Below are 27464 nucleotides of genomic sequence, written 5' to 3' on the forward strand. Positions count from 1 at the left end.
TTCCTTCTTTTTCCTTCTTCCTCCTTCACTTTTCTCCTCCTTCCATCTTCTTCCTCCTCATCCCTGATTCTTCATCCTCTTCCTCCTCCTTTTTCATTTTTACTCCTTCACCTTCATCCTGATCCTTCCTTCTCTTCGTCCTTCCATTCCTCCTCCGCCCCCGTTAATTAACGGTAATTAACTGGGGGCACGGGCACAGCACCGAGCCCCGGGATGCCGCCCCCCCCCACCCTTCCTCTTTCCCGGCTCTTCCCAACCGCTGGAATGCTGGAACCGCCTCCCCCACCGCTGGAATGCGGCCCCCCCCGCGGCGGCTCCGGCCCCACAAAGGGGGGTCTGTCCTGGCCGGGATGGGGGCGGGGGGAGGACCCCAAGGGCCGGGAGAATGGGATCCTGCCAACCCCAGCCGGGCTGGGACCTGATCAGGCCCCTCAATCCCCTCTGCACTTCGAAAACCTCAAACCCAAATTCTCTTCTTGCACCCCCAAAGGCCCCTCCCCAATTCCCCTCCTGATCCCCATTCCCCTCCCTGCACCCCAACGCCCCCTGCACAATAACCTGCACCCGAAACCGGCCCTGCACCCCAAAACCCTCTTTGCACCCTAATTCCCCCTTCAATAACCCCCACCCCAACGCCCCCCAAAACCCCTGTACACCAATTCCTCCCCTTGAAACGAGCTCCCCCCGCAGGGGCCTCGCAAGGGAGGGGTTTGGGGTCCCTGCAGCCCCTGGGGAGCCCATCCCGAGACTCCGTGGGGTCCCTTGAGCCCCTCCGAACCAACATCCCCCGGCCCAAGTTTGGGAGTTCCGTGTGCTGAGGATCCCCTTTCCCACCTAATCTGGGGGTTCCGTGGGGGGGTCTCAGCCTCCCCTTTCTCCTTGACTTTGGGGGTCCCCATGGGGTGGGTCTAGCCCCCCCTTTCCCCCCGAGTTTGGGGCTCCCGGGGGCCCGCGGGAGCGGGTTAACGGGGAGGGCGATAGGAGGAGGAGGAGGAGGATGAAGAGGAGAGGGCGGGGGCAGCGCCAGGAAGGTGCCGGGGGGGGGCTCGGGAGGAAATTTGGGGGATCCTGGAAGTGAGAAAGGGGGAAACTGAGGAACCGTCAGCAGAGGGAGGGTCACCCCGCGTGTCCCCCGTGTGTCCCCCCTGTGTCCCTCCCCTTGTGTCCCCTGTGATCCTCCCGGTGTCCCGTCCCCGTGTCCCCCCCGTGTCCCCCCGTGTGTCGCCTCTGTGTGTCTCCCGTGTCTCCTCCTTGGCTCCCGTATGTCCCTCCCGGTGTCCCCTCCCCGTGGCCACACGTGTCGTTCCCGTGTCGTCCCCCCCGTGTCCCCCCCGTGTCCCTGTCCCCCCCCGGCACGGGAAGCGGCTCCGGGCTCGCGGAAACGGCCCCTCCCCGCGCGCCTTCGGCCACGGAGCCGCTCGCGGGACCCGCGGGGAGCCCCGAGAGCCCCCCGGGAGCGCCTGGGACCCCCCGAGGTCCCCGCGGAGCCCCCCCCATGAAGCCCCCCGGGGCTGTGGGGACGCTGCTGCGCGCGCTCGGCCGCCGCGATGGCCCCGACACGGTAGGAGCGGGGGGAGCTCCCCGTGGGGGGGGGTCCCGCGGGGTGGGGACCCCCTCGGCGGGGAAGGGGGGGCTGGGGGCGTGGGGAGAAGCGGGGGGACCCCCCCGTGGCGCCCCCGTGGGGTTCCCGCTCCAGCCGCCCCCTCCCCACGCGTGACGCTGGGTGACCTCGGAGGGCGGGGGGGGGCAAAGTCGAGTCTGACCCTCCCCCTCCCCCTGCCGCCCCTCCCCATATTTTCCCACGCTCACCCCTCGCTTCCACTTTCCCTTTTCCCCCATTTTCCCCCATTTTCCCACTTTTTCCCGTTTTTCCCACGCCCCTCCCTCCCCGCCCACGCCCCCCCCGCTGCCCCCCCCCCCCGCACACGCTCCGACGCCCCTCCCCCTCCGTGGGAACGGCGGGGTCGTCCCAGGGGTCGCCGTTTCCTGGGCTGGTCCGGCCCCGCTTCCTGCGGGACGCGCTGTCCGTGGCCCGAGGCCAGAGGGGCCGGGGGGGACACGGGGGGGACACGCGGGACGACACCGGGGGGGGGACACGGGGAGGAAGGCGAGAGGACCCTGGCGGACACGGGTGGGACATGAGCGACCTGGGGGGGACCCGGGGGGACACGAGAGAGAGCGGGGCTGCCGCGGGAGGGACCGGGAATTCCGGGAGGGGCAAGCGGGGGGGGACGCGGGGACACGGGGAGTGACATGTGGGACACGAGGGGCTCACGGAAGGGACATGGGAGACACGGAGGTGGCACAGGGACGACGTGGGGGGACAGGAGCGGGATCCGAGAGAGGACACACGGGAGGACGGGGGAGGGCACGGGGGAATATTGGGGGTGACTAGAGGGGGACATGGTGGGGACACATGCGGGGACACGTGTGGCGCCATGGAGGGGACACGGGTGACACGGAGGAGACGCTGAGTGGTCAATGGGAAGTCATGGAGGGAACATGGGGGACAGAAGGAGGGACACGGGTGACACCGAGGGGACACGGGGGTGACACCTGGGGACGCGTGAGGGGTCAGAGGAGGACGGGGGCTATGCTGGGGGGCGACACGAGGGGACACGATGGGAACTGGGTGGGACTGGGGGCCGTACACGGGGGGGTCACCGAGGGGACCCGGGGAGGACACGGGGGGGGTTCACGAAAGAGACACAGAGGGTGACAAGGGGGGAGGACAAGGAGGGGACACGAGAGGTGACATCGGGGAGGACATGGGGGGACAAAAATGGGATCCGGGAGGGTCGTGAGGGTGACACAGAAGTGACGCGAGAGGTCGTGGCAGTGGCACGGGGAGGACGCGGGGGACAAGCGGTGACCCCCCCGTGTCCCCCCAGCCGAGGCCGTCCCCAGCCGCCCCCCACGCGTTCCGCGAGCGGAGCCTGCGCCGGGGGGCGCCCTGCGGGGGCTGCGGGACCCCCCTTGGACCCCACGGGCTCGTGTGCAGAGGTGACACCCCCGGGACACCCCCGGGACACCCCCGGGACACCCCTGGGTCACCCCTGGGACACCCCTGGGTCACCCCTGGGACACCCCCGGGACACCCCTGGGTCACACCGGGGGGGCTGGATGGGATGGTGGGGGGTTACTGGGGCCAGTGGAGGTACTGGGCAGCTCCTGGGGGCACTGGGAGGGCACTGGGAGGGCACTGGGCAGTTACTGGGAGCACTGGGGGGGCACTGGGTAGTTACTAGGAGCAATGGGGGGTTCCTTGGGTGGTTACTGGGGGCACTGGGGAGTTCACTGGAGGCAGTGGGCGGTTACTGGGGATACTGGGAGGTTGCTGGGGCAGGGGAGGGTGGGGAAGGGGGGGGTACTGGGGGCCCTGGGGGTCCCTGATGTCGCCGTTGTCCCCCCACAGTTTGCAAAGTCGCCGCCCACAAGAGATGTGAGAGCAAGGTACGACGGGGGGGGGCGTCACTCATGGGCGGGGGGGGCCCTTTTGGGGCTGGGGTCCCATTTGGGACGATCCCCGTGTCCTCCTCCAGGTGACGTCTCCGTGCCAACCTCTGCCCCCGCCTGAGCTGGTGAGTGGGGGGGGGCCGCGACCTCCCCGAAGCCACCGGGCAGGAACCGAGACCCCCCCAAATCCCCCTCGAGACCCCCAGACCCCTCGGACACGACCCGAACTCCCGAAGCATCCCCGGGCAGGACCCCCCGCACTCCCCTCGGGACCCCCAAACTCCCCAGGCAGGATCGGGGACCCCACGGAAGGGGTGAAACCACCCCAAGCCCCCCCGAGCAGGAGACGGGACCCCGCACCTCGGGAACCCCAAACGCCCATGTCAGGACCCGGCACCCCCGATATTCCCGCTGAACCCTAAACCCCCCAAATCGCCCTCGGGACCCCCCGGGCAGGACGCTGCCCCCTCCCCGGTGCTCGGGCCCCCCCAGACCCCGCTGTGTCCCTGCAGAGGCGGAACACGGCCCCGGTGCGGCGCAGCGAGCGCGTGGTGAGAGCCCCGAGACCCCCGGAACCCCAAAACCTCCTGGACTCACTGAGCCCCTCGTGACCCCTAACCCCTCCCTGTATCCCCAATCCCCCTCCCGGGAACCCCCCAATAGCCCCCCCGGGACTCCCAAAACCCCCTGACCCTCCCCAGGAGTTGGGGACCCCCGACCCCTCCCCCCCTCCCACCCCTGACATCCCCGTGACCCTGCGGTGTTTTGGGGACCCCTCTGACACCCCCCTTGGCCCCCCCTTACCCATCCATGACCCCTCCCGACCCCTCCGGACCCCCCTCATGTTTTGGGGACCTCCCTGCCCCTCCCCGTGTTATGGGGACACCCCAGGTCCCCTCGACCCTCCCTTGATTCCCTCAACCCCTCTCTATTTTGGGGACCCCCCCGACCCCCTCCTTTGTCCCCCCTTCCCCACCCCCGTGTTTGGGGACAGCCCTTAACTCCCCCCGTGCTTTGGGACCCTTCCTGACCCCCTTTTGCCCCTCCTCGTTTTTGGGGCTCCCCCGGGACCCTCCAGGGCTCCTCGCTCGACAGCGCCCCCCAGCGGAGCACCCTGCCCAGGTACAGGGGTTTGGGGGTGCTGGGGGGTCTGGGGGAATTTGGGGCGATCCCAAGAGGTTTTGGGGTGCTGGGCGGGTCTGGGGGAATTTGGGGGGATCCCAAGAGGTTTTGGGGCCCTGGGGGGTCGCGGGGAGGGTTGGGGTGCTGGGGGGGATTTAGGGCGCTGAGGGTGAGGTTCCCCCCGGCGCGTTGGGGGTTCTGGGGGTGCCCCCCCCCTCCTGAGCCGCTGCCTCCCCCCAGGACCCCCCGCGCCCCCAGCCCCGAGGCCGCGCCCCTGCCCCCGCTGGACCTGGCGTTCGTCACCGAGCGGATCCTGAGCGTGGCCCTGCCGGGGGGCGAGGGGGGGCCCGGGGCGCACCTGCGGCACCTGGCGCGGCTGCTGGGGGCGCGGCACGGCCCCAACTACACCGTGAGCCTGGGGGCCACCTACGGGGGACCTGGGGCTGCTGGGGCCAGAGTACTGGGGCTGCTGGGGGGGTACTGGGGCTGCTGGGGGGGTACTGGGGCTGCTGGGGGTAACTGGGGCTGCTGGGGGGGTACTGGGGCTGCTGGGGACAGAGTACTGGGGCTGCTGGGGGGGTACTGGGGCTGCTGGGGGGGTACTGGGGCTGCTGGGGACAGAGTACTGGGGCTGCTGGGGGGCAACTGGGGCTGCTGCGGGGTAACTGGGGCTGCTGGGGGGGTACTGGGGCTACCTGGGGGCACCTGGGGCTGCTGGGGGGGCAGCTGGGACTGCTGGGAGGTAACTGGGGCTGCTGGGGGGTAACTGGGGTGCTTGGGGGGCAGCTGGGACTGCCAGGGGGGTACTGGGGCTGCTGGGGCTGCTGGGGGCAGCTGGGGCTGCTGGGGGGTAACTGGGGCTGCTGGGGGGGCAACTGGGGCAACAACTGGGCCAACTGGGGCAAATGGGGCTGCTGGGGGGGCAAGTGAGGCAACTGGGGCAAGAGCTGGGGCATCTGGAGGGCTCTGGGGGCACTGGGAGCCCTGGGGGTGGGATAGGACACGGGGGAGCCGGGGGTGGTGGGGGCTGGGATCTGGGGGTTCCAGGGCAGTTTTGGGGCGCTCCCGGTGGGTCCGGGCTCCCCCCGACCCCGCGGTGCCCCCGCAGATCTTCAACCTGGCCGAGAAGTGCCGCGACCTCCCGCGCCTGAACCCCAAAGTGAGGGGGGGGTCCGGGGGTCCCGCGGGTTTGGGGGGTCCTGGGGCCGGTCCCGCGGGGTTAGGAGGGGGTGGGGGATGGTGGGGGTTCCTTGGGGAATTGCGGGGGTCTCGGGGGGTTGCGGGGGTCTCGAGGGATGGAGTTGGGGTCTCGGGGGCCTCCCGGTGGGTTTGGGGTGCCCCCGGTGGGTATGGGCTGTCCCGGTGGGTTTGGGGGTGTCCCGCTGGGTTGGGGGTCCCCGCGGTGTTTGGGGTGTCCCGCTGGGTTGGGGGTCCCCGCGGTGTTTGGGATGTCCCGGGGGGTTTGGGGGTGTCCCGGTGGGTTCGGGGTCCCCGCGGTGTTTGGGGTGTCCCGGTGGTTTCGGGGTCCCCCGCGGTGTTTGGGGTGTCCCGGTGGGTTCGGGGTCCCCGCGGTGTTTGGGGTGCCCCCGGTGTTTGGGGGTGTCCCGGTGGTTTCGGGGTCCCCGCGGTGTTTGGGGTGTCCCGGTGGTTTCGGGGTCCCCCGCGGTGTTTGGGGTGTCCCGGTGGGTTCGGGGTCCCCGCGGTGTTTGGGGTGCCCCCGGTGTTTGGGGGTGTCCCGGTGGTTTCGGGGTCCCCGCGGTGTTTGGGGTGTCCCGGTGGTTTCGGGGTCCCCGCGGTGTTTGGGGGTGTTCCGGTGGGTTCGGGGTCCCCGCGGTGTTTGGGGTGTCCCGGTGGGTTTGGGGGTGTCCCGGTGGTTTCGGGGTCCCCGCGGTGTTTGGGGTGTCCCGGTGGGTTCGGGGTCCCCCGCGGTGTTTGGGGTGTCCCGGTGGTTTCGGGGTCCCCGCGGTGTTTGGGGTGTCCCGGTGGTTTCGGGGTCCCCGCGGTGTTTGGGGTGTCCCGGTGGGTTCGGGGTCCCCGCGGTGTTTGGGGTGCCGGCTCTGAGCCCCCCCCGCCCCCAGGTGCTGGATTTCGGGTGGCCGGACCTGCTCGCCCCCCCCCTGGAGCTGCTCTGCTCCGTCTGCAAAGCGCTCGAGGGGTGTCTGGGGGGGCACCCCCGCAACGTGGCCGTGCTGCTCTGCAAGGTGCGGCCGGGGGGGGCTGGGGGGGCATCTCGTGGGGTCGGGGGGGCTGCGGACAGCGGGGAGGGGGAGGGGCACGGGGGGCACTGGGGGGGGCACTGGGGAGGGGCATTGGGGGCAGGGGGGGCACTGGGGGGGCACTGGGAGGCACTGGGGAGGGGCATTGGGGGCACGGGGGGCACTGGGGGGCACTGGGGAGGGGCATTGGGGGCAGGGGAGGGCACTGGGAGGCACTGGGGAGGGGCATTGGGGGCACTGGGGGGGCACTGGGGGTCCCTGGGATGCGCTCGGGGCTGTGGGGGGCACTGGGTGGTGCTGGGGAGACTCTGGGAGACACTTGGGGGGGCTCTCGGAGCCATGGGGGGGTACTGGCAGGTACTGGGGGGTACCGCGGCGTTCTGAGGCTCCTCCCCTGTCCCGTCCCGTCCCCCAGGGCAGCAAGGCCCCGGTCGGGGTGGTCGTGGGGGCGTTTCTGCACTACAGCGACGTGTGGGGCAGGTGAGGGGGGGCGGGGGGACTTTGGGGGGGCCGAGGGGGGTAAGGGGGGACTTGGAGGCTTATGGGGATAATGGGGGCTGGTGGGGGTTTATGGGGGGTTGGGGGGCAGGGCGGGGGTCCCGGGAGGGGGGGGAGTGCAGGGTGTCCTGGGGGCGTAAAGGGGCCGTGGGAGGATTGGGGCTGTGGAGAAATCCTGCGGGGTTTGGGGGAGTCTTGGGGGTCCCGGGGGGGTCGCGGGGTCTTTGGGGGTACCTTAACCCCCTTTTCCTGCCCCCAGCCCCGAGCAGGCGCTGAACGCGCTGAGCATGAGGAGATTCTGCGAGGAGAAACTGGGGGGGGTCCTGCAGCCCTCCCAGCGCAGGTGGGGGGGGCGGGGGCCATGGCGGGATTTGGGGTGTTTTGGGGGTGATTTGGGGCAATGGTTTTTGGGGTGGTTTTGAGGGGTTTTGGGGGGTGTTTTGGAGTGGTTTTTGGGGTGTTTCTTCTGGTGACTTTTGGGTGCTTTTGGGACGGCTTTTAGTGTTCTAGGGGTAACTTCTGGTGTGGTTTAGGGTGATTTTTGGGATGGTTTTAGGGTGATTCTTAGGGCTGGTTTGGGGGTGGTTTTGAGGTTATTTTTGGCGTGGTTTCAGTTGGTGTTTGGGCTCGTTTCGAGGGGATTTTTGGCATGGTTTTGGTGTGGAGTTGGGGCGGTTTTGGGGTTCCACCTGTGCCCCATCCTCCCAGGTACACGGAGGATTTCGGGGCGCTGCTCTCGGGGCGGCTCCGCCTGAACAGCTCTCCCCAGTTCCTGCACCACGTCCTGCTGCCCCCCCTGCCTGCCTACGACCCCCCCGACGGTCAGTTTGGGGTGGGGGGAAGGACTCCAGCACCCCCCCAGGGCCGCCAATAATCCCCCCGTGCCCCCCCTAGGTTGCCGCCCCTTCCTCAAGATCTACCAATCGCTGCAGCTCGTCTACACCTCGGGGGTCTAGTGAGTGACCCCCCCCCCCAAACCTGACCTCCCCTGCACCTCGGGGGGGTCCGGGAGCCTCCCAAACCTCCCCCCCCCCTGCCGTGCCTGCTGGGGGCGTCACGGCCCGTCCCCCACCCCTCCCATCCCCCACTGTGCCCGTTTGGGGGTCCTGGGGTGCCCCCAAAGCTCACAGCCCCGCCCCCCCAACCTGACCTGCACACCCGACCCCCCTCTTTGAGGGGTGCAGGGACTCCCCCCAATTTCCCCTAGTGCTCTGTGGATGCTGAGGTTTCAGAGGGTACCCGCAATCCTGACACACCCCCCCAAAATGACTGCCCCAAACGTGCCCCCCCGAACCGTGCCCCCCCAATGCCCCCCCTTTTCCCCAGCAGCCCCCCCAAACCGTGACCCCCCAAACCCTGACCCCCCTTTCCCCAGCAGCCCCCCCAAACCGTGACCCCCCAAACCGTGACCCCCCCTTTTCCTCAGCAGCCCCCCAATGCCCCCCCTTTCCCTGCAGCCCCCCCAAACCCTGACCCCCCTTTTCCCCGCAGCCCCCCCGCCTCGCAGTCTCTCTGTGTCACCCTGGAACCGGCGCTGCTGCTCAAGGGGGACGTGATGGTGAGGGGGAGCCGCGGGGAGGGGGGACCCCCGCCCTCTGTGTGTGACCCCCGCCCACCTGTGCGAGCCCCCCGCCCACCTGTGCCCCTCCCCGCCCCAGGTGCGCTGTTACCACCGGCGGCGGGGGGGGCGCGAGGCGATTTTTGGGGTTCAGTTCCACACGGGGACCCTGCGTGGGCCCCGCCTGAGGCTGCGCCGGGACGAGCTGGACCTGGCCTGGCAAGGTAGGGGCACGGGGGGGGCACGGGCCGGGAGAGCCGGGGCGGTGCGGGGCTGGGGGGGCGCGGGAGCACAGGGGGGTTTGGGGTGCTCAGGGGGGGTTTGGGGTGCTCAGGGGGCTGGGGGGGCTCGGGGTTGGGGTTGAGGTTTAGTGTTTGGGTTAGGGTTAGGGTTAGAGTTTGGGTTAGGGTTAGGGTTTAGCGTTAGGGTTAGGCTTACGGTTAGGTTTAGGCTTAGGGTTTAACATTAGGTTTAGGGTTGGGGTTAGTGTTTAGGTTTAGTCTTTGGGTTAGGATTAGGGTTTGGGTTAAGGTTGTGTTAGGGTTAGGGTTAAGGTTCGGTTAGTGTTAGGGTTTAGTGTTAGGGTTATGGTTAATGTTAGGGTGACTCAGAATTTATCTGGAGGGTTGCATGGGTGGATTTGGGGTCACAAATAACAGGAACGCCCCCAGTTCCCCCATGCCCCCCCGATGAAAGCAAGCAGGGCGGTGCTGGGGAATTGGGGTGTGCAGGTTGGGGGGTGAGGGCTGGGAATGGCACCACCGGGGATTTGGGGGTGCAGGTTATGAGGACCCCCCCTCCTCCTCCCTGCCAAACGCTCCTGCTGATCCCCCCAGACCAGCGCTTCCCCCCCGACGCCACCATCGAGTTCATCTTCTCCTCAGGCCCCGAGAGGGTCGAAGGTGGGTTCCGGGGTTTTGGGGGGCAGAGAGCAGCGGGGGTTCCCCACTGTCCCCCCCTGACCTCTCACCCCTTCTGGCCCTCCCCAGGCTGGGTCGCCCCCCGCGGCCCCCCCACCACCCCTATTGATTATGGGGTGCAGGACCCCGCAGTGCGGCGCGACTCCTTTGAGGAGCCCTGGGACAGCCCCGAGGGTGAGTGGGGGTCCGGGCAGGAATTGGGGTACGCGAGGAGGGACCCTGTGACTGGGGGTTTTGGGGGGTGCAGGGGGGTCTGAGGGTGCTGGAGGATGCTGGGGTGTCCTGGGGCGTCAGGGGTGGGTGCCTAGGAGGGTTTGGGGGGCCGAGGGGACTTTGGGGGTGCACGGGGGGCTTTGGGGGAGGCCGGGGGGTCCCCCCTTCAACAGCGGAGTTGAAGGCCTGGAGAAAATGCCAGTGGGTACTGGGGGTGCCCGTGGGGCTCTGGGGGGCAACGTGGGTGTACGGGGGGGTGTCCCCATGGCCTGAAGGGGTGCGGGAGAACACGGGGGGTCCCGGGGTGTTCTGGGGGGTCTCGTGGGGGTTTGGCGGTCCGGGTGGAGGGGGGCTTTGACCGCCCTTCTTCTGCCCAGAGCCCTCCCACACCTGGGGTCCCCTGGATGGCAGCCCCTACGCCCGTGTGCAGAAGAAGGGGGGTCCCTCCTCCCACGGGGGGGACTCTGACTCCTCGCCCCCCCCCGGAGCCCCCCACGGCCCCCCCCCGCCCCCCACGGCCGCCGAGCGCCGGGAGCTGGAGCAGCTGCTGGGGGGGTTCGGGGTTCGGGGGGGCCGCGAGAGCCCCGGCCCAGGGGAGGAGCCCCCCGACGCCCCCGAAGCGCTTGGGACCCCCACAGCCTATGGGAGCCCCGAAGCACTCGGGAGCCCAGCACCCTACAGGAATCCGTTACCCTACAGGACCCCGATATCCCACGGGAGCCCCCCCTTCCATGAGACTCCCGTATCCCACGGGACGCCCCCATCCCACGGGACGCCGCTGTCCCATGGGACCCCCATATCCCATAAGACCCCCCTATCCCACGGGACCCCCCCATTCCATGGGACCCCTGCTCCCCACAGTCCCCCTGGGACCCTGACACCCCACAGCTACCCCACATCCTGTGGGGCCCCCAAACCCCAGGGGTCCCCCACACCCTATGACCCCTCAAAGCCCTACAGGACCCTGACACCCCATGGCCCCCCAGCACCCCAAGGGTCCCCAACTTCCTTCGGGATCCTGGCGCCTCATAGCCCCCCAGCATCCCCCGAGACCCCAGTATCCCACGGGGTCCCCGTGCCATATGGCACCCCGATATCCCACAGGACCCCAATATGCCGGGGGTCCCCGACATTCCACGGGACCCCACTTTCCCAAGACACCCTGTTGCCCAACAGCACCTTGGGATCCCAGGGTACCTTCACATTCCAGGGCTCGCTGCTGCCCTACAGCCCCCCAGCGTCCCACGGGACCCCCACATCCCTGGACACCCCAACTCCGTACGGCACCCCAACATCTCAGGGGTCCCCTTCACCCTATGGGACCCCAAAATCCTATGGGACCCCCCCATCTCATGGATCCCCAACACCCCAGGGCCCCCACACTCCCCAGAACCCCCCCCCAGCCCAGAAGTCCCCGGTGTCCTACAGCCCCCCAATAGCCCACGGGACCCCACTGATCCACGAGACCCTGACACCCTATGGGACCCCGACATCCCAGGAGAGCCCAGCCCCCCACAGCCCCCCGACATCCTACAGCCCCCCAAAACCCCACGCCACCCCGGCATCCCCCGGGCTCCCCATCTCCCACATCACCCCGATATCCGAGGGACTCCCAGCCCCCCACGGGACTCCCATGTCCCATGGCCCCCCCGCATCCCTCAGCCCCCCGGGAGCCCACGGGACCCCCTCACTGCACAGCCCCCCCGCATCCCACGGGATCGCAGCACCCCAGAGCCCCCCCTGTGCCGCTCACAGCCTCCCGGTGTCCCCGACCCCCCCGAGCCCTTGGGCCCCTCCCAGCACCTGGGCCCCCCCGTGCCCCCCCCTGTGCCGCCGGGCCAGCCTGGCCTCCTCCCGGGACCCCCCAAAACGGGGGGTGCAACGCTCGCTGTCCGAGGGCTTCCCCCCGTGGGGAAGCTACGGGCGCCCCGTGGCGGGGGGGTACCTGCTTTTGGGGGGGCTCCCGCCCCTCTGTCCCTGCCAGGACTGCCAGGGCTGGGGGGGCATCTCCCCGCTTCCCACCCGCCCCATTTACGGCGGGCACGGCTGGGGGGACCCCGCCGCGCCGCCTCCCGAGCCCCCAAATTGCCCCCACTGCGGCCGCCCGGGGCTGGGACCGGAGCGGGACCCCCCCCCCGGAAAAGGGGGCCACGACCCCCCCGCCGTGGGGGAGCCCCAGGAGCCGACAGGTAACGATGGGGGCGCGAAGGGGTTAATGGGGGCGCTGGGGGGGTGTTTGGGGTTTGGAGGGATCTAAAAGGGCTTGGGGCGGGTTATGGGGCATTAAAGGGAGTTGGGGGGGGGGGGTCTTGGGGGGGATCGTGGCAGGTCAAAGGGTCCGTGGGGGGGTCTGGAGGGGTCGAGGGGGGATTGAGGGAGGGTCTGAAGGGGCTGGGGGGTTCTGGGGAGGGGTCGTGACCACTGAGGGGCTGGGGGGGGAGGAGGGCTTGGGGGAGCTGAGGCGTGAACTGAGGGAGGCTGGGGGGATTTGGGGGGATTAAAGGGGTACCCGGGGGAGTTGGGGAGTGCCGGGGGAATGGAGCCACGGGGGACAGGTCTGTGGAGGCCCCCCCAGAGGGTTTTTGGGGGTCTCCCCTCTCTTTGTGCCCCCCCAGGACGGCGGAGCCCCATTGAGGGGACCCTCTGGCCGGGCCCGCCCCGCGCCCCCTCCCCCGGCAGCGGCACCCCCGGCTCCCCCCCGCCCCCGCAGCCGCCCCTGCCCGAGAAGCGGCACCCCCCGGCCCCGGGGGGGCCCCGGGACCCCTCCTCACCCCAGCGCAGCCCAGGGGGCACCCAGGGACCCCCCTCGGCGGGGGAGGGGCCGGGCGGGACCCCCCCCGGGGGCACCTTCGTGCAGGACACGAGCAAGTTCTGGTACAAACCGGGGCTGTCCCGGGAGGAAGGTACGGGGTGGGGGGGGGGCGCGGTTGGAAGGGATGGGTTTGGGGGGGGTCTTGTGGGTTTTGAGGGGGGATTGAGGGGGATCGGGGGAGCATGGGGGGGTCAGTGGGGGGGTCAGCGAGGGGAGGTCAGTAGGGGGGGTCAGTGGGGGGGGTCAGCGAGGGGGGGTCAGTGGGGGGGGTCAGTGGGGGGGTCAGTGGGTGCTGGGGGTGTCTGTGGGGAGCACCGGGGGGTTCGGGAGGGATCTATGGGCGGAGTCATGGGTGAGGTCTGTGGGTGGCTTGGAGGGTTAAACAGGGGGGTTGGTGGGGTCCCCCCCGTGTGACCCCCCCGTGTCTCCCCAGCCGTGGCGCTGCTCAAGGCGGCCCCTCCCGGCTCGTTCCTCGTCCGCCGCAGCAGCAGCTTCCCGGGGGCCTTCGGGCTCGCGCTCAGGGTGGGGGTCCCGCCCCCCCGCGCCACCTCCAGAGCGGGTATGGACCCCTCCGAGCCCCCCCGAACCCCACAGACCCCCCTGCATGCCCCAAATGCACTTCCTCCCTATGGAATACTGGGAGGGGTGTCTCGGGCGTCTCCCAGGGCTCTGACACCCCCAACATCCTGGGACCCCTGAAAATCCCCCCAAATTCCCCACCAGCACCCCCCAAATCCACCCAGAGACACCCCCCCCCCCGCAGTTCTGGGGGGCCGTGGGAGGTTGGACACCCCCAGCACCCCCTGAACCCTCCCGGACCCCCCCATGGACACCCCCTGGAGGGGCGGGGGGGATCTCGGGCGTCTCGCTGGCGTCTGACGCCCCCCGATCCCCCAGGGGACCCCCAGGAGCAGCTGGTCCGGCACTTCCTGATCGAGACGGGCCCGCGGGGGGTCAAAATCCGGGGGTGCCCCGAGGAGCCCTACTTTGGTGAGGGGGGCTCGGGGGGGTCTGGGGGGTCTCGGAGGGTCTGGGGGGAGGGGGGAATGGGGAGGTGGGTGGTGGGGGCTGTGGGGGTCAGTGGGGTCTCAAGGGGAACTCGGGGGGGGCTCAGGGGGTTCGGGGGAGGGGGGGGTTGGGGTCCGAGGGAATCTGTGGGGGCTTCGGGCAGTCCGTGGGGGTTTTGGGGTGCCCTGACCCCTCTTCCCCCCCAGGGAGCCTGCCAGCGCTGGTACTGCAGCACTCCATCACCCCCATCTCACTGCCCTGCACCCTCCGCATCCCCCATGCAGGTAGGCACCCCAAAAACTGCGGGAACACCCCAAAACCCCCACAGGAACCCCCCCTCCAACTGCGGGTACACCTTCCCAACCCCTTCCCGGGACACACCAAAAGCCCCCGGGAGAAACCCAAAGCCATGGGACGCCCCAAAAACCCCGCGGAGACACCCCAAAACCCCAGGGAACCCCCCCAAAAGCTCCCCAGGGAACTTCCAAAACTTCCCTGGGAAACCTCCAAAACCCACGAGGGAACACCTCAAAACCCGCGGGGACACCCCAAAACCGCCACGTGGACCCCCTGAACATCCACTGGGACGCCCCAAAACCGCAGGAGCCCCCAAAATTGTGGGGACACCCCCAAACAGTGGAGACCGCCCCGAAAAGCTGATGGGACCCCCCAGAGACTCCTCCAGCCCCAAAATCCCCCCAGAGTCCTCCCAAACTCCCCCAGCCCCTCCATTTCCCCAGCCGCCCCCCCCCACCCTGAGCCTTCCTCCCCAGAGCTGCAGGAGGAGCCCCCGGAGCCGCCGGGACCCCCCAATGTCAGCACGGCCGGAGCCCTCCTGAGGCAGGGGGCAGGTGGGGCTGGGCACTGGGGGCACTGAGGGCACTGGGATGGGAGGGGCACTGGGGCACCGCAGGCACGGGAATTGGGGCACCATGAGGGGTTGGCATCGGGACAGGGGGTACTGCGGAGGCAGGTCCTGGTTTTGGGGTGTTGGACCCGGTTTTGGGGTGCTGGTCCTGGTTTTGGGGTGCTGGTCCCAGTTTTGAGGAGTTTGGTCCCAGTTTTGAGGAGGTTGGGCCCAGTTTTGGGGAGCCTGGTCCCGGTTTTGGGGAGGTTGGGTCCGGTTTGGGGGCGCTTATCCAAATTTTGGGGAGGCTGGTCCTGGTTTTGGGGTGCTGGTCCTGGTTTGGGCAGCTCTCCCCGTTGCCCCCCAGCCTGCTCCGTGCTGTTCCTGGGCTCGGTGGGCACCGAGGCCCTGACTGGGCCCCAGGCCGTGGCCAAGGCCGTGGGGTCCCTCCTGGAGGGGGCCCCAAGCGCGGAGGGGTCCCCCCGGCCCCCCCCCAGCCCCGTGCACTTCAAGGTGTCGGTGCAGGGGATCACCCTGACGGACCGGCAGCGCAAGTGAGGCACCCCTGAACCCCCCCCAACCCCAAACCCAGACCCCTCTGACCCTCCCCATCCCAAACCCAGACCCCCCTAATTCCCCCCAGCCCAAACCTAGACCACTCTGACCCCCCCACCCCAAACCCCGACCCTCCCCAAACCTCCCAGCCCCCACACCTGGGCCCCTTCAAACCGAGATCCCCCAAACACCGACCCCCCCAAACCTCCCAGCCCCCCAAACCCCAAAACCTCAAACGCCCCAAAGCCCCGTCCTGAACCACCAACCCCTGCAAACCCCGAATCCCCCAAACCCCGAATCCCCCCCAAACCAACTCCGGCGTCCCCCGGAACCCCTCGGCACCCACCGACCCTGCCCTGCCCCCCACGCCCCCCCTCACCCCGTGCTCCCCCCGGTGCCCCCCCCAGACTCTTTTTCCGCCGGCACTACCCCGTGAGCAGCGTCACCCACTGCGGCACCGACCCGCAGGAGCGCCGGTGAGTGGGGGCACGGGGGGGGCACGGCGGGGAACCCCAACCTCCCAAACCCTCTCACACCTCCCAACCCCTCCAACCACCCCCAGGTGGGCGAACCCCGACGGGACCACGGCCAGGTAGGCGGGGAGACCCCCAGAACTCGACCCCCGGGAAGGAGAGGGGGCACAGCTCTAACTCTGGCTCGCCCCTCCCCCCCCGCCGGCCCCCCCAGGATTTTCGGGTTCGTGGCGAAGCAGGCGGGGGCCCCGGGGGGGGGCAACGCGTGCCACGTGTTCGCGGAGCTGGACCCGGAGCAGCCAGCAGGGGCCATCGTCACCTTCGTTACCAAAGTCCTGCTGGGGACGCGGCACTGAGGGACACTGGGGACCGCCCCCGCACCCCAAAAACCACCTGGGGACTCCCAAACCCCCCCGAGGCAGGGGGGGCTCGGGGGCACCCTCCAAACCCGGCGGGACTCCCCCTGCCACTCTTCACGGAGGTCCTGCTGGGGACACGACACTGAGGGACCCCCAGAATCCCCTGGGACCTCCAAAACACCCTGGAGTCCCCCGTGCCAAGGGGGGGGACAGGGGGACACACATAACCAACCCCCCCCCCATCATCACCTTCATCACCATGGTCTTGAACACCCCCAAACCCCCCCAAAACCACCCCTGGCTCCCCCAAACCCTCCCAGACACCCCCGATTTGAGGGAGCACAAGGGGACCCCCACCCCCATAATTGTCCTTCCCACCATCTTAAGCACCAAAGTCCTACTGGGGACCCCCAAACTCCCCCTTAAACCTCCCCCCACACCCCTCCAAATACTCTCCAGACCCTCCAACCACCCTTGAAGGACCCCAAACACCCTCAAGTGAAGAAGTGGAGGTTGGTAGAAAAGGAGGCACAGGGACATCCCTTGCAATTTGGGGGGTCCTGGAGAAACCCCAATAAATCCACATTTATTTTGGTGTAAGAAATTGGTTTATTTGGTGGGGGGGGTGGCATGGGGACCCCCGCCCGCCATGTGCAAACATCAAAGGGGACCCCAAAACCAGCCCAGCCCCCAGCACAGAGCTGGGGACTCTGGGGTTCCATGGAATTGGAAGGGTCTGGTTACATTCATGATGGGGGACCCCAAATCCTGCCCCCTGGAACCCCCCCAGGAATGGGGAGTGCTGGAAGAGATGAGGGGGTGCAAGTGTGATTTGGGGGGCACTGGGGGTCAGTGGAGTGGGAGGGGTTGGGTGGGCTGGGGAGGGTCAAAGGGGGGGGCACGAGGGTCACCCATTGTGGAAGGGGCAGGACTGAGACCCCCAAACCCACCTGGGGGGTCACTGGGATAACTGGGGGGGGCAGGAATGAGTCCCCCAAAAATGGGGGGGCCATGGCTGAGACTCCCCAAAAACCATCTGGGGGGGGCATGGGTGGGGTACTTTTGAGGGGGGATTCAATGAGGGGAACCCCCCTCAAAGAGGCCCCATAAGAGGGACATTATGGGGGTGGGGGCAGGAGTGAACCCCCTAAAAACCACCTTGTTGGGGTCTCCACTGCCGTGGAAACCCCCTAAAGTGCACTGGGAGGGCCTGGGGGGGCACCAGGAGCACCGCAGAGTTTCAGGTTTTGGGGGGGCCCCACGCGGGCCCCCCCTTTATCCGCTCAGGGGGTGCAGGTCCACCTTGACCCTCTCGCCAGTGCTGAGCATCCCCACGGTGGGGAAGAGCCCCCCGGGGGGGACCCCAACCTCCCTGCGCCCCACGACCATCCCGTTCCGTGTGAAGAACACCTGAGGGGGCACAAACCAGGGGGTTCACCCTGAGACTGGGGGGCAGCGGAGACCCCACCCCCCCAAAATAACAGGGGTGAAGGGGGGAGTAAGGCAAAGAAAGATGAGCCAAAAGGGGGGTATAGGGGGATTTTTGGGGTGAGAGGACACAAACACATGGAGGGGGGTTCAGGGACACACAGCAGAGTCACCCCAAAATATGAGGGGGGGGGCGGGGAGGCCCCAATCTCCAATGAAGTGGGGACAAAGGGGGTGACCCCAGAGTGAGTCACTGTCAAGGGAACCCAAGGGGGCTGCAGGGTGGATTTTTGGTGTGATGGAGGGTCCAGGGGTGGGGCACAAATACGTGTGGGGATTGTAGACAAACCAGGGGTCACCCTAAAATATTAGGGGGACGGGACACCCCAACCCCCCCAAAATCCAGGTGTTGGAGCCCCTAGACTGATTCAAAAGGATCCCAAAGATGGACAAAGGAGAATTTTGGGGTGAAGGAGAAGCTTTTTGGGGGCTTTTTTAGGGCACAGATTTTTTTTTTTTTTTTTTGTGGGGTGTCCCCACCCTTACCACGACCTTCCTGCCCTCCTGCTCCTGCTCCATGTCCTCCCCATCCTCTTCTTCCTCCTCCTCTTCCTCCTCCTCCTCCTCCTCCTCCAGGTACATCACGTTGCGCACCTTCACCTTCACCTCGGGGGGCTCCGAGGCGTCATCGCTGTCACCTGGGGCGGGGAAAAGGGTGAGGGACCCGCCCCGAGCCCGCCCGGCCTCGGGGGACCCCGGCCCCGCGGTACCTTCGCTGTCCCGGCCGTAGTCCCGAGGGAACATGATCCCACAGCCCATCACGTCACCCTTGTAGCAGCGGGGGCCGAAGGGATCCCCGACCCCGCTGCCATGGAACAGCTTTCCGTCGTCTGGGGGGGAGACCTCGAATTAGGGGGACCCCCCCCCAGTTTGTGGAGAAAACCCCAAGATACCTTCCATGGGGGTGCACCCCAAAGAAAGGGGGAGAAATGGGCAGAGAAAGAGAAGGAGGAAAGGAAAGGGAGAAGGGGACAGCTGGGGATGGGGGTGCATAGAGGGATCCCCAAATCCCACCGTGAGGAGGAGCCCTCCCATGGGGCTGCATCCCAAAAATAGAAGAGAAATAGGCCCGAAGGAAGGAAAGGAAGGAAAGGAAGGAAAAAGAGGGTGAAGGAGGTGAAAGGGAAAGGAGCTAAAAGGGTCGAAAAGGGGGAGGAAGAGGCCATAGGGCCCCCTCCGCCCCAAGGAATTGGAAACCACCCCTCAGACCTCCCCACAGAAGTGCACCCCAAAATAAGGGAGGATACTGGGTTGGAAACGGAAGAGGATGAATAGGAAAAAGATGGAGGAAAGGAGAAAGGAGGAGCCATGGGGACCCTCCAAATTAGGGGGGACCCCCGAGGTCATGGGGAAGACCCCCAGACCCTCATTATAGGGGTGCAACATAAAATAGGGAGGAAAAATGAGAAATGGGTTTTCAGGGGCAGAAAGAGTAGGAGAAGTTGCCACTATTGGGGTCCTGTGTTTGGGGGGGTTCTGGAATCTGGGGGGGGGGGGTCCTGGCCATTCTGGGGGTCCCCCCCACTTTTGGGGGGCTCACCTGCATGGTAGGCCACCGAGCCCCTGCTCCAGCCAGGGTGACGATTTTTGGGGTAATCCTGAGGGCATGCACAGGGGAAGGAGGGAGGGAGGGAGGTAAAGGCAATGTGGGGGGGGGGTCAACTCATAGACCCCCAACTCATAGACCCCAATTTTCCCCCCCAAACCCTCATTTTTGACATCCTGCCCCCATCCTTTCAGCCAAGCCCCAGCCCGGAGGAGAGGTCCAGCACCCCCATACCCCAAACCTGAGCCCCCTCCCCTCCTTCCTGGGCCACTCCCAGCCCTAGAGGAGGCTCCAGCCCCCCTTTACTCCCTCTGTAACCCCCAGACCCCCATTTTTGACCCACATCCCCCCACTTCCCTACCACCCCCAGCTCCATAGGTGTCTCCACCCCCCTCAGCCCCCCCCCCGTACCCCAATTCCGAGCCCCCCGCGCACCTTCCTGGCCACACCCAGGGCGATGTAGCACTTCTCGCCGGGGTCCAGGATCTCCAGCTCGAAGTAGTGGCTGCGGGGGCTGAGCGGCCGCCGGGCCTGGGCCAGCCCCACATCTACGATGCTCTTCCCCTTCCCCACGTACTCCAACACCTGGGGGGGCGCGGGGGGGCTCAGACAGGGGGGAAAGGGGGTACCCCCCAACCCGGACCAGCCCCAGATCCAGGAAATTCATTCCCTTCCCCACCTAAAAACAGCACCTGGGAGGGTTTGAGGGGTGCTGGGGGAATTGGGGGATCACAGGGGCTGAGGGGGGAGCCATAGAGGGTTGGGGGGGCACACACAGGGGATTTGAGGGGCACCCAAGAACCCCCAGACTCCTGATGTTTCTGCTGGGACCTCCTTACCCCGGCCCCGTGTCACGGCCCCCCTTTTCACCCTCCCCAGGATTGGGGACCCTTTTTCTCCCATCCCCAAAACTGTCCTCACCCAAACTCCCAAAGCCCAATTCTTCTCACCCCATAACCTCAATTTCTGACCTCCCAACCCAGGAAGGAGGTCCAATCTCATCCAACCCCGCTCCCCTGCACCCTCATTCTGAGCCCCCTCCCCACCTCCCTGGGCCATCCCCAGTCCTGGGGGAGGCTCCAGCCCCCATTTCCCCCCCGGGTGCTCACGGAGCCGTAGAGCCGCACGTCGTGGAGCCTCCCCCACTCCTCCTCCAGGCTGTCCACCAGCATGGCCCCCCCCTCATCCTCGGGGGGCCCGGGTGGGGGCAGGTGCAGCCGAACCTCCTCGCCCAGCGAGTGCAACCCCACGGCTGGGAACAGCCCCGGGGGCGACAGGGGCACCCCCAGACCCCCTACCTGCAATTGAGGGAGTCAGGATGTGAGGGGGGCTCAGGGACACCCCCAGGCCCCCTATCTGGGATTTAGGGAAACTGCAGTAGGAAGTGGGGGGGGCTCTGGAAGCTTTGGGGTTTCAGAAGCTTTGGAGATCCCCCCATCCTCTGTCCACTCTTTGTGAAGAGCTGGGGCAGGGGTAGAAGGAGCCCAGTTTATGGGGTCCTGAAAGGTTTGGGGGTGCCCCAGTGAGTTTTGAGGGTGCTCTGGGGCAGGGTGGGGATCCCCTCACCCTCTGGCCGTTCTTGGTGAAGAAAACCTGGGCTGGGGGGGCTCCGAACGAGCCCCTCTCGACGCCGCAGCCGATCCGGTCCCCAGAGCTGCACTTGGAGCCGAACTGGCGCCCCTTGGCCCGGCCACTGTAGAGCCTGGGACACCCCAAAACCGGGAGGGACCCCGAAAAGGGGGGGTCAGATTGGGGAGAGTGTCACTAAGGGGGGACCTCAAACCTGGAGCAGACCCCAAATATCGTGACAGGCCCAGGTGCCCCCCAACACCTCCCAGACCTCCTGCCCCCCTGGCCCCCCCTCCATATCCAACACCCCTAAGGTCCCAGCACTCCCCAATATCCCAACAATCCTCAATATCCAACATGCCTAAGCTCCCCAATATCTGACACCCCTGAGGTCCCAGCACTCCCCAATATCCAAAACCCCCAAGGTCCCAAAACTCCCCAATATCTGACATCCCCAAAGTCCCAACACTCCCCAATATCCCGACATCCTCCTGCTATCCCAATACCCCTGACATCCCAAATCATTCCATCCTTCATCTCACATCCTGACATCTACCAGCGTCCTCAAATTCCTTACTATCCCAACACCCGCAATTATCCCAACGCTTCTCCGCTAGCTATCGCGACATCCTCACTACCCGAACAATCTCCGCCCCCCCTATCGCGACACTCACTTTCCATCATCGGCGTGGTAGGCGACGGAGCCGGGCCCCCATCCCGGGGGGTGCTCGAGGCTGTGGCAGTGCGGGACCAGCCCCACGGCGATGGTGCCGCGGACGCCGCTGTCCACGATGGACACCTGGGCACGGCCCGGCGGGGTCAGGGCTCCGTGTCCCCCGGCACAGCCCCGGGCACAGCCCCCGGGACAGCCCCGGGCACAGCCCCCGGGCACAGCCCCCCCGGCACAGCCTCCTGGCACAGCCCCCCGGCACAGCCCCCGGCACAGCCCCCGGGCTGGCCCGCGCCCCCCGCACCCCCGCTCACCTCGAAGTAGTTGCTGTCGCGGGTCAGCGGCCGCGGGGCCACGTAACAGCCAACCTCGCCCGAGGGGCCGCGGTAGCTGCGGGGAGCGGGGGGGGGGGGGCTGAGACAGCACCGGGGGCTGAGACAGCCCCCGACCCCCCCCGGGTACCCTCAGACACCCCCCAGGTCTGTGGGTGCCCCCAGGCCCCCCCCCATCCCCCTGGGTGCATCCCCCCCACCTTCCTTCCTTCCTTGGGCCCCCCCAGGACCCTCCCACACCCCCCCTTGGGCCCCCTCAGCCCCTTTTTGTGGGTGCCCCCAGCCCCTCCTGGGGCTCCCCCCGGGTACCTGAGGGTGTCCCCGTCCACCAGGATGTGTCGGGCGCGCTCCTGGCAGCGCAGGCCTCGATCCCGATCACGGTCCCGGTCCCGGTCCCGGCCCTCCCGCACCTCCCGGATCTCCCGGATCCGCCGGCGCCAGTTGAGGAACCTGAAGTGCAGGTTCAGGTCATCCATGGCGGGGGGGCTCCTGCGGGGAGGCAACGCTGGGACCCCCGAAAGGACGGGTGGGACCGACACACCCGAAACTGACACCCCAAATCGGCCAGGAACCCCCAGAACCCGAGATCCCCCAAAACCGCCCCCCAAACACTCACCTGACACCCCAAACACACACCTGATACCCCAAAACCCACACCCGACACCCCAAAACCGCCCCTAAACACTCACCTGACACCCCAAACACACACCTGACACCCCAAAACCCACACCTGACACCCCAAAACCGCCCCTAAACACTCACCTGACACCCCAAACACACACCTGACCAAGCCAAATCCACACCTGGCACACCCAAATCACACCTGACCACCCAAATCACAACTGACCCCCCCCCAAAAACCCACACCTGACCCCCTCCCCCAACCCACACCCGACCACCCCAAATCCACACCTGACACCCCCAAACCCACACCTTGCACACCCAAATCCACACCTGACACCCCCGCATCACACCTGGCATACCCAAATCACACCTGCCAACCCAATCCTGATCCCCGCCCCACACCAAGGTCCCCCCATGCCGGGGGTCTCCCTTCCCCAGCACCCCCTGACCCCCCCCGTTCCCCCCGCACCACGGCCGCCCCCCACCATGCGACCCCCCCACCTCCCCAGTTCCGCCCAGGACCCCCAAATCGCTGCCATACTCTCCAGCCCGGGCTCTCCCCGTCTCCCCAGAGCTCCTCAGGACCCCTCCCCATCTCCCCCAGAGCCCCCCGGCCCCCAGCGACCCTTACCGGGGGTCCCGCCCCCTCCATGGGCCGCGCTCACATCCGGGTCCCACTCGCTTCCGCCTCCCTGTGCCCGCCCACTGTGCCCCGCGGACTAATCGCCACCCGCTGCGCCCCGACTGACGGCTCCCTCAGCCAATCGGAGCACGAAACGGGAGGAAGGCGGAGCCTACCCAGGAAAACGGGCAGTGTGCGTCATGACCACGTGACGTTGCAGGCATGGGGCGAGAGGCGTAAGGGCGCCCCCTGCAGGACGGGAGTGGGGGACCGTGGGGAATGGAGGGAACTGGGGAGAACTGGGGAGAGAGTGGAGGGGAACTGGGGGGGACCGTGGGGAATGGAGGGAACTGGGGAGAACTGGGAGGGATTGGGGAGGACTAGGAAGGACTGTGGAGGGATTGGGAGGAACGGAGGAAACTGGGGAGACAGGTGGGAACTGGGAGGATGGGGGGGTTACTGGGAGGACTGGGGGAACTGGAGGATAATGGGGGCACTGAGGGGCTCAGCCTGGGGACAAACCAGCGCTGTGCTCGCACTGAAGATGTGGCTGGATTGGGAGTCACTGGTTTGAACTGGGGCCGCTCAAGGGGGGTTTCAGGGTCCCCCAGACCCAGAGGGGAGGAGGAGGAGGACTTCACAAACACCTCTACTGGGTGGGTTTATTAGAAATTAATTAAGTAATTAATACACCCCCACACCCATGACAGCACATGGGGTCGGTCACAGGTCACAGCTGGTCTGGTGTCCCCATGTCCCCTCTGCTGTGCCATGGGGGAGGTGGCACTGTGACTGTCACAGCCCAGGGGTTACCTGGGGGTGCACCAGTGTCCCCATCCCCTCGTTTTGGGGGTGACACCGTGATCTGTCCCAGCTCAGTGTCACCTCGGGGTGTCCCCATGTTGCCACCCAGAGCTCGTTGTGGGGATGGCACTGGTAATGGGTCACCAGCAGAGCTCTGTGTCACCATCAGAGTGTCCCAGTGTCACTGTTACCCACAGCTCAGCCATGGGGGTGACACCATGACCTGTCACAGTTCCTTGTCATGATCGGGGTGTCCCAGTGTCACTGTCACCCAAAGTCCATCATGGGGTGGCACTGTGACCCACTGCAGTTCAGTGTCCTCAAGGGGTGTCCCAGCCACCCACAGTCCATTGTGGGGTGACACTGTGACCCCTCACCACTCAGTGTCCCCATGGGGTATTTCTGTCACTCACAGCTCAACACGGGTCACACTGTTGACCCCATCACCGCCTGGTGACCCCATGGGCTCGTCCCGTGTCCCTGACCCTGTCACATTCTGGTGTCCCTGTTGAGCTGTCCCAGTGTTCCTGTCCCAGATAGGTGTTACTGTCCTTGTCCCCGTAAAATCCCAGTGCTCCATCAAGCTGTCCCTGTGTCCCTGGTGTCCCCATTGAGCTGGCCCGGTGCTCCTGTCACTGTGACATCCCAGTGTCTCTGTCCTTCTCATATCTCAGTGTCCCTGTCATACCTTGGTGTCCTCACTGAGTTGTCCTGCTGTCCCTGTCACACCCCAGCATCCCCATTCCTATCACACCCCAGTGTTCCCATCAGGCTGTCCTGCTGTCCCTGTCACACCCCAGCATCCCCACTCCTATCACACCCCAGTGTTCCCATCAGGCTGTCCTGATGTCCCTGTCACACCCCAGCACTACACCCCTATGTCCCTGTCAAGCTGTTCCAGTGCCCCTGTCCCTGTCTCAGCCCGGTGTCCCCACTGAGCTGCCCCAATGTCCCTGTCATACCCCAGTGTCCCCATGGAGCTGTCCCAGTGTCCCTGTCCCACCCCGGTGTCCCCATCGAGCTGTCCCAGTGCCCCTGTCCCCATTGAGCTGTCCCAGTGTCCCTGTCACAGCCCAGTGTTCCTGTCACACCTTGGTGACCCCCTCAAACTGTCCCAGTGTCCCCATCAGAGCCAGGTGTCGCTACTGAGCTGTCCCAGTGTCCCTGTCCCAGTGTGCCTGTCACTCCCCAGTGTCCCCCTCGAGCAGCCCCTCGTCCCCCACCCTCAGCCCCTCGTCCCCACGGCTGGTGCCCAGGACCCCCCCGGCTGCCCCCAGCGCCACCAGCGCCGCCAGGGCGGCGGCCCCGAGCACGGCCCGTGTCCCCGCGGGGTCCCCGGGCAGCGCTGGCAGTGCCAGCGCCACCCCCAGGCCTAGGGGCAGCCGCAGCCACCGCGCTCCTCCCGCCGCATTACCCCCGCCCTCCAGGCGGCGCCGCAGGAACGCCATGGCCGGGAAGTAGATCCCACAGGAGAGCTGCAGCAGCAGCACGGCGAAGAAGTCGCCGGGGGCGTCCAGCGGCAGGGCCAGGAGCACGAGCGCCAGCGCCAGCAGCAGCACGGAGCCGGGCAGGAGCCGCAGCGGCTGCAGCCGGAGCCTCCCGGTGGCACCGCGCCGGAACAGCGCCGAGCCCGCGGCGCTGGCGGCCATGAATGCCGAGAAGGCGATTCCCAGCGGGATCCCGTGCGGCTCCAGGACCGGCGTCCAAAGGAAGGCAAAGATGAGCAGGATGCTCTCCACCAGGGCCTGGACCAGCCCCAGAAGCAGCGCCCGGGGCTCGGACACAAGGCCCCGAAGGCCTTCCCCGCAGGCCTTCCCACAGGGCCGGCTCTTCCCATAGTTCTCATCCCAGTTTTTCCCAGTGAAGATCCCCGAGAGAGCCAGGAAGGGCAGCGCCGCCAGGAACGGGGCCGCGGGGCCCAGCAGCAGCCCCTCGGCCAGCAGCCAGGCCAGCAGGCCAGCTGCCACGGCCAGGCCGCTGTTCCAGAGCGCCACGCGGGAGAAGGTGTCAGGAATCCACTCGGCAGGGAAGTCGTGGCGCTCCAGGTGCTCATGGAGGTACCAGGACTCAAAGGCGGAGAAGAGCAGGGAAGTGCCGAGCCCTGCCAGGACCCGGGCGGCCGCCAGGGCCAGGAAATCGTGGGAGAGCTGCAGCAGGCAGGACACGGAGCACAGCACCGAGGACAGCACACAGGACTTCTTCCGGCCCAGCCGGTCCACAAAAACCCCGGAGACGAGGCCGAAGGCGACGTTGGAGGCGAAGCCGCAGGAGTAGAGGGCGGCGATCTGGCTGCGCAGGAAGCCCCGGCTGTGCAGCAGCTGGAAGAGCAGCGGGCCCTGCAGCCAGTCGGCGGCCAGTGCCGGCAGGTATCCCAGCAGGAACTGCCGCTGGAAGCTGCGGAACGCGGGGTTGGAGGGCGGGGGACGGCGCGGGGCCGGCTCCAGAGCCAGGCAAGTGAGGAGGAGGAGGGCGAGGGCAGAGCAGGGCAGCAGGAACATGGTGGGGAGGGGGCTCAGGAGGGCCTGGGGAAGGGAAAAAGGGAGATCAGCACTAGGAGGAACTGGGACAGTCCCGAGGCACCACCCAGGTGCCCCAAATTCCTCAGACAGCCCATGGGTTCCCTAGGGACCCCCCACCACACAGGGACTCCCAGCATCACTGATACGCCACACAGTCCCCCACAGCTCCTCCACAGGCCACCCCTCCAAGGCCACACAGACCCCCCCCCCCCCAGGCCCCACAGAACCCCCACAGACCCCAAACCCCCACCAGAGTTCCCCACAACCCCCCACAGACCCCCATACCCCCTACGCTCCAGATTCCCACGGGCCCCACATAGAACCTCCACAGAGTCCCCATAAGACCCTCATAGAACCCCCACACCCCCCCACAGGACCCTCGCACCCCAAATCCTCCTTAAGCCCCCCACATATACCCCCTACAGAGCCATACAGGGCCCCCTCCACTCCCATAGCCCCCCCCCCCGACCCCAGAGTTGCCCAATAGGATGCCCCCAGACACCTCTCAGACCCTCCAAACCCCCTCCATCCCTTCCGGTAACCCGCGGGTCCCTCAGGGTCCCCTCCATACCCCCGGGCCCCACTGGCGTCGCAGCTGCTCCGCGGCGCCTCTGCCGAGCCACTTCCGTTTCCGGTCCCATGGGCGCCGCCATGTTGGCCCGTGTCACGTGACACAGGCCCCCCGCCCCCCCGCTCGGGCCCCCCAGGTGCCCACAGAGACACCCAGAGACCCGCGGGGACCGGTGGGGCCCCCCCGAGGGACCCTCAGACAGCACACGGGGGATTGCGGAGACCCCCGAGTGTCCCCCACTGTACCCCCCGTGGGGGGTGTGCGGCATCCCAGCCCAAAGAGCCGCCCCCTGACTCGCCGCGGGGGGTTTGTGGGGACCCGCGCCCTCAGAGAGCTCGTGCGAAGAGCCTCGAGCAAACCCTCGGGAAACCCCCGAGCAAACCCCCCTGGTGACCCCCCCGGTACCCCCCGTACCCCCGGAACCGCCCGGAACCCCCTCTCCGTGTCTCGGTACCGGGGGCTGCCCTGCCCGCCCCTCACTCACCGCTGCCTCCGGGGGTCCGCGCTGCGGCGCGGGGGGGCCGGGCCCCCCTCACTTGAGGCTCAGGCGGGGCCGGGGGGGGACGCGGCGCGGGGGGGGGCAGCATCGGGGGTGACACGGGGGAGGACAGGCCGGGGCTTGGCACTGGGGACAGGCGGGGGGGCGCAGCAAGGGGGGCGGCAGGGCGGGGGGTGATATTGG

At 67.5% G+C, this 27464-nt stretch overlaps 3 protein-coding genes across 5 annotated transcripts; 1 reads left to right on the forward strand and 2 right to left on the reverse strand.

Moving 5' to 3' along the window:
• The first annotated feature begins 1475 nt into the window (after nt 1-1475).
• TNS2 (tensin 2) lies at nt 1476-16641 on the forward strand. The gene is made up of 27 exons (XM_066567579.1): nt 1476-1561; nt 2892-3003; nt 3416-3453; nt 3543-3581; nt 3969-4007; nt 4535-4578; nt 4819-4987; nt 5687-5737; nt 6657-6779; nt 7210-7274; nt 7552-7635; nt 8001-8113; nt 8187-8247; nt 8784-8850; nt 8951-9074; nt 9687-9752; nt 9840-9944; nt 10361-12172; nt 12599-12886; nt 13229-13354; nt 13693-13785; nt 14010-14087; nt 14577-14654; nt 15018-15204; nt 15613-15681; nt 15768-15797; nt 15893-16641. The coding sequence occupies exons 1-27, from the start codon at nt 1496-1498 to the stop codon at nt 16032-16034; spliced, it is 4269 nt and encodes a 1422-aa protein (XP_066423676.1). The 5' UTR covers nt 1476-1495; the 3' UTR covers nt 16035-16641.
• SPRYD3 (SPRY domain containing 3) lies at nt 16581-22118 on the reverse strand. Of its 2 annotated transcripts, none has more exons than XM_066567746.1 (10): nt 21952-22118; nt 21625-21700; nt 21315-21439; nt 20638-20773; nt 20181-20369; nt 19507-19656; nt 19066-19123; nt 18236-18355; nt 18018-18163; nt 16581-17447 (listed from the first exon to the last, which is right to left on the reverse strand). In XM_066567746.1, the coding sequence occupies exons 1-10, from the start codon at nt 22116-22118 to the stop codon at nt 17313-17315; spliced, it is 1302 nt and encodes a 433-aa protein (XP_066423843.1). In that variant the 3' UTR covers nt 16581-17312. The 2 variants fall into 2 exon arrangements, with proteins under 2 accessions (XP_066423843.1, XP_066423842.1); XM_066567745.1 differs by having other exon boundaries at nt 18012-18163.
• Nucleotides 22064-26894, reverse strand: MFSD5 (major facilitator superfamily domain containing 5). Of its 2 annotated transcripts, XM_066567744.1 has the most exons (3): nt 26783-26894; nt 25107-26214; nt 22064-22131 (listed from the first exon to the last, which is right to left on the reverse strand). In XM_066567744.1, the coding sequence occupies exons 2-3, from the start codon at nt 26188-26190 to the stop codon at nt 22106-22108; spliced, it is 1110 nt and encodes a 369-aa protein (XP_066423841.1). In that variant the 5' UTR covers nt 26191-26214; nt 26783-26894; the 3' UTR covers nt 22064-22105. The 2 variants fall into 2 exon arrangements, with proteins under 2 accessions (XP_066423841.1, XP_066423840.1); XM_066567743.1 differs by lacking the exon at nt 22064-22131 and having other exon boundaries at nt 24874-26214.
• Nucleotides 26895-27464: the final 570 nt, after the last annotated feature.

This window comes from Molothrus aeneus, chromosome 30 (assembly GCF_037042795.1).
Source record: "Molothrus aeneus isolate 106 chromosome 30, BPBGC_Maene_1.0, whole genome shotgun sequence".
In the NCBI taxonomy this organism is placed as follows: Eukaryota; Metazoa; Chordata; class Aves; order Passeriformes; family Icteridae; genus Molothrus; species Molothrus aeneus.

What these genes read in the sequence shown, in the direction of transcription:
- TNS2 (XM_066567579.1), top strand. Translation starts at nt 1,496, where the DNA reads ATGAAGCCCCCCGGGGCTGTGGGGACGCTGCTGCGCGCGCTCGGCCGC. An exon ending in GTCTACACCTCGGGGGTCTA is followed by an intron (nt 8,248 to 8,783) that starts GTGAGTGACCCC and finishes TTTTCCCCGCAG; the next exon opens with CCCCCCCGCCTCGCAGTCTC. An exon ending in CTGACGGACCGGCAGCGCAA is followed by an intron (nt 15,205 to 15,612) that starts GTGAGGCACCCC and finishes TGCCCCCCCCAG; the next exon opens with ACTCTTTTTCCGCCGGCACT.
- SPRYD3 (XM_066567745.1), bottom strand. Translation starts at nt 22,118, where the DNA reads ATGGATGACCTGAACCTGCACTTCAGGTTCCTCAACTGGCGCCGGCGG. An exon ending in TCACCAAGAACGGCCAGAGG is followed by an intron (nt 20,370 to 20,637) that starts GTGAGGGGATCC and finishes CCTCAATTGCAG; the next exon opens with GTAGGGGGTCTGGGGGTGCC. An exon ending in ACGTGCGGCTCTACGGCTCC is followed by an intron (nt 19,657 to 20,180) that starts GTGAGCACCCGG and finishes GCGCCCCCCCAG; the next exon opens with GTGTTGGAGTACGTGGGGAA.
- MFSD5 (XM_066567743.1), bottom strand. Translation starts at nt 26,190, where the DNA reads ATGTTCCTGCTGCCCTGCTCTGCCCTCGCCCTCCTCCTCCTCACTTGC.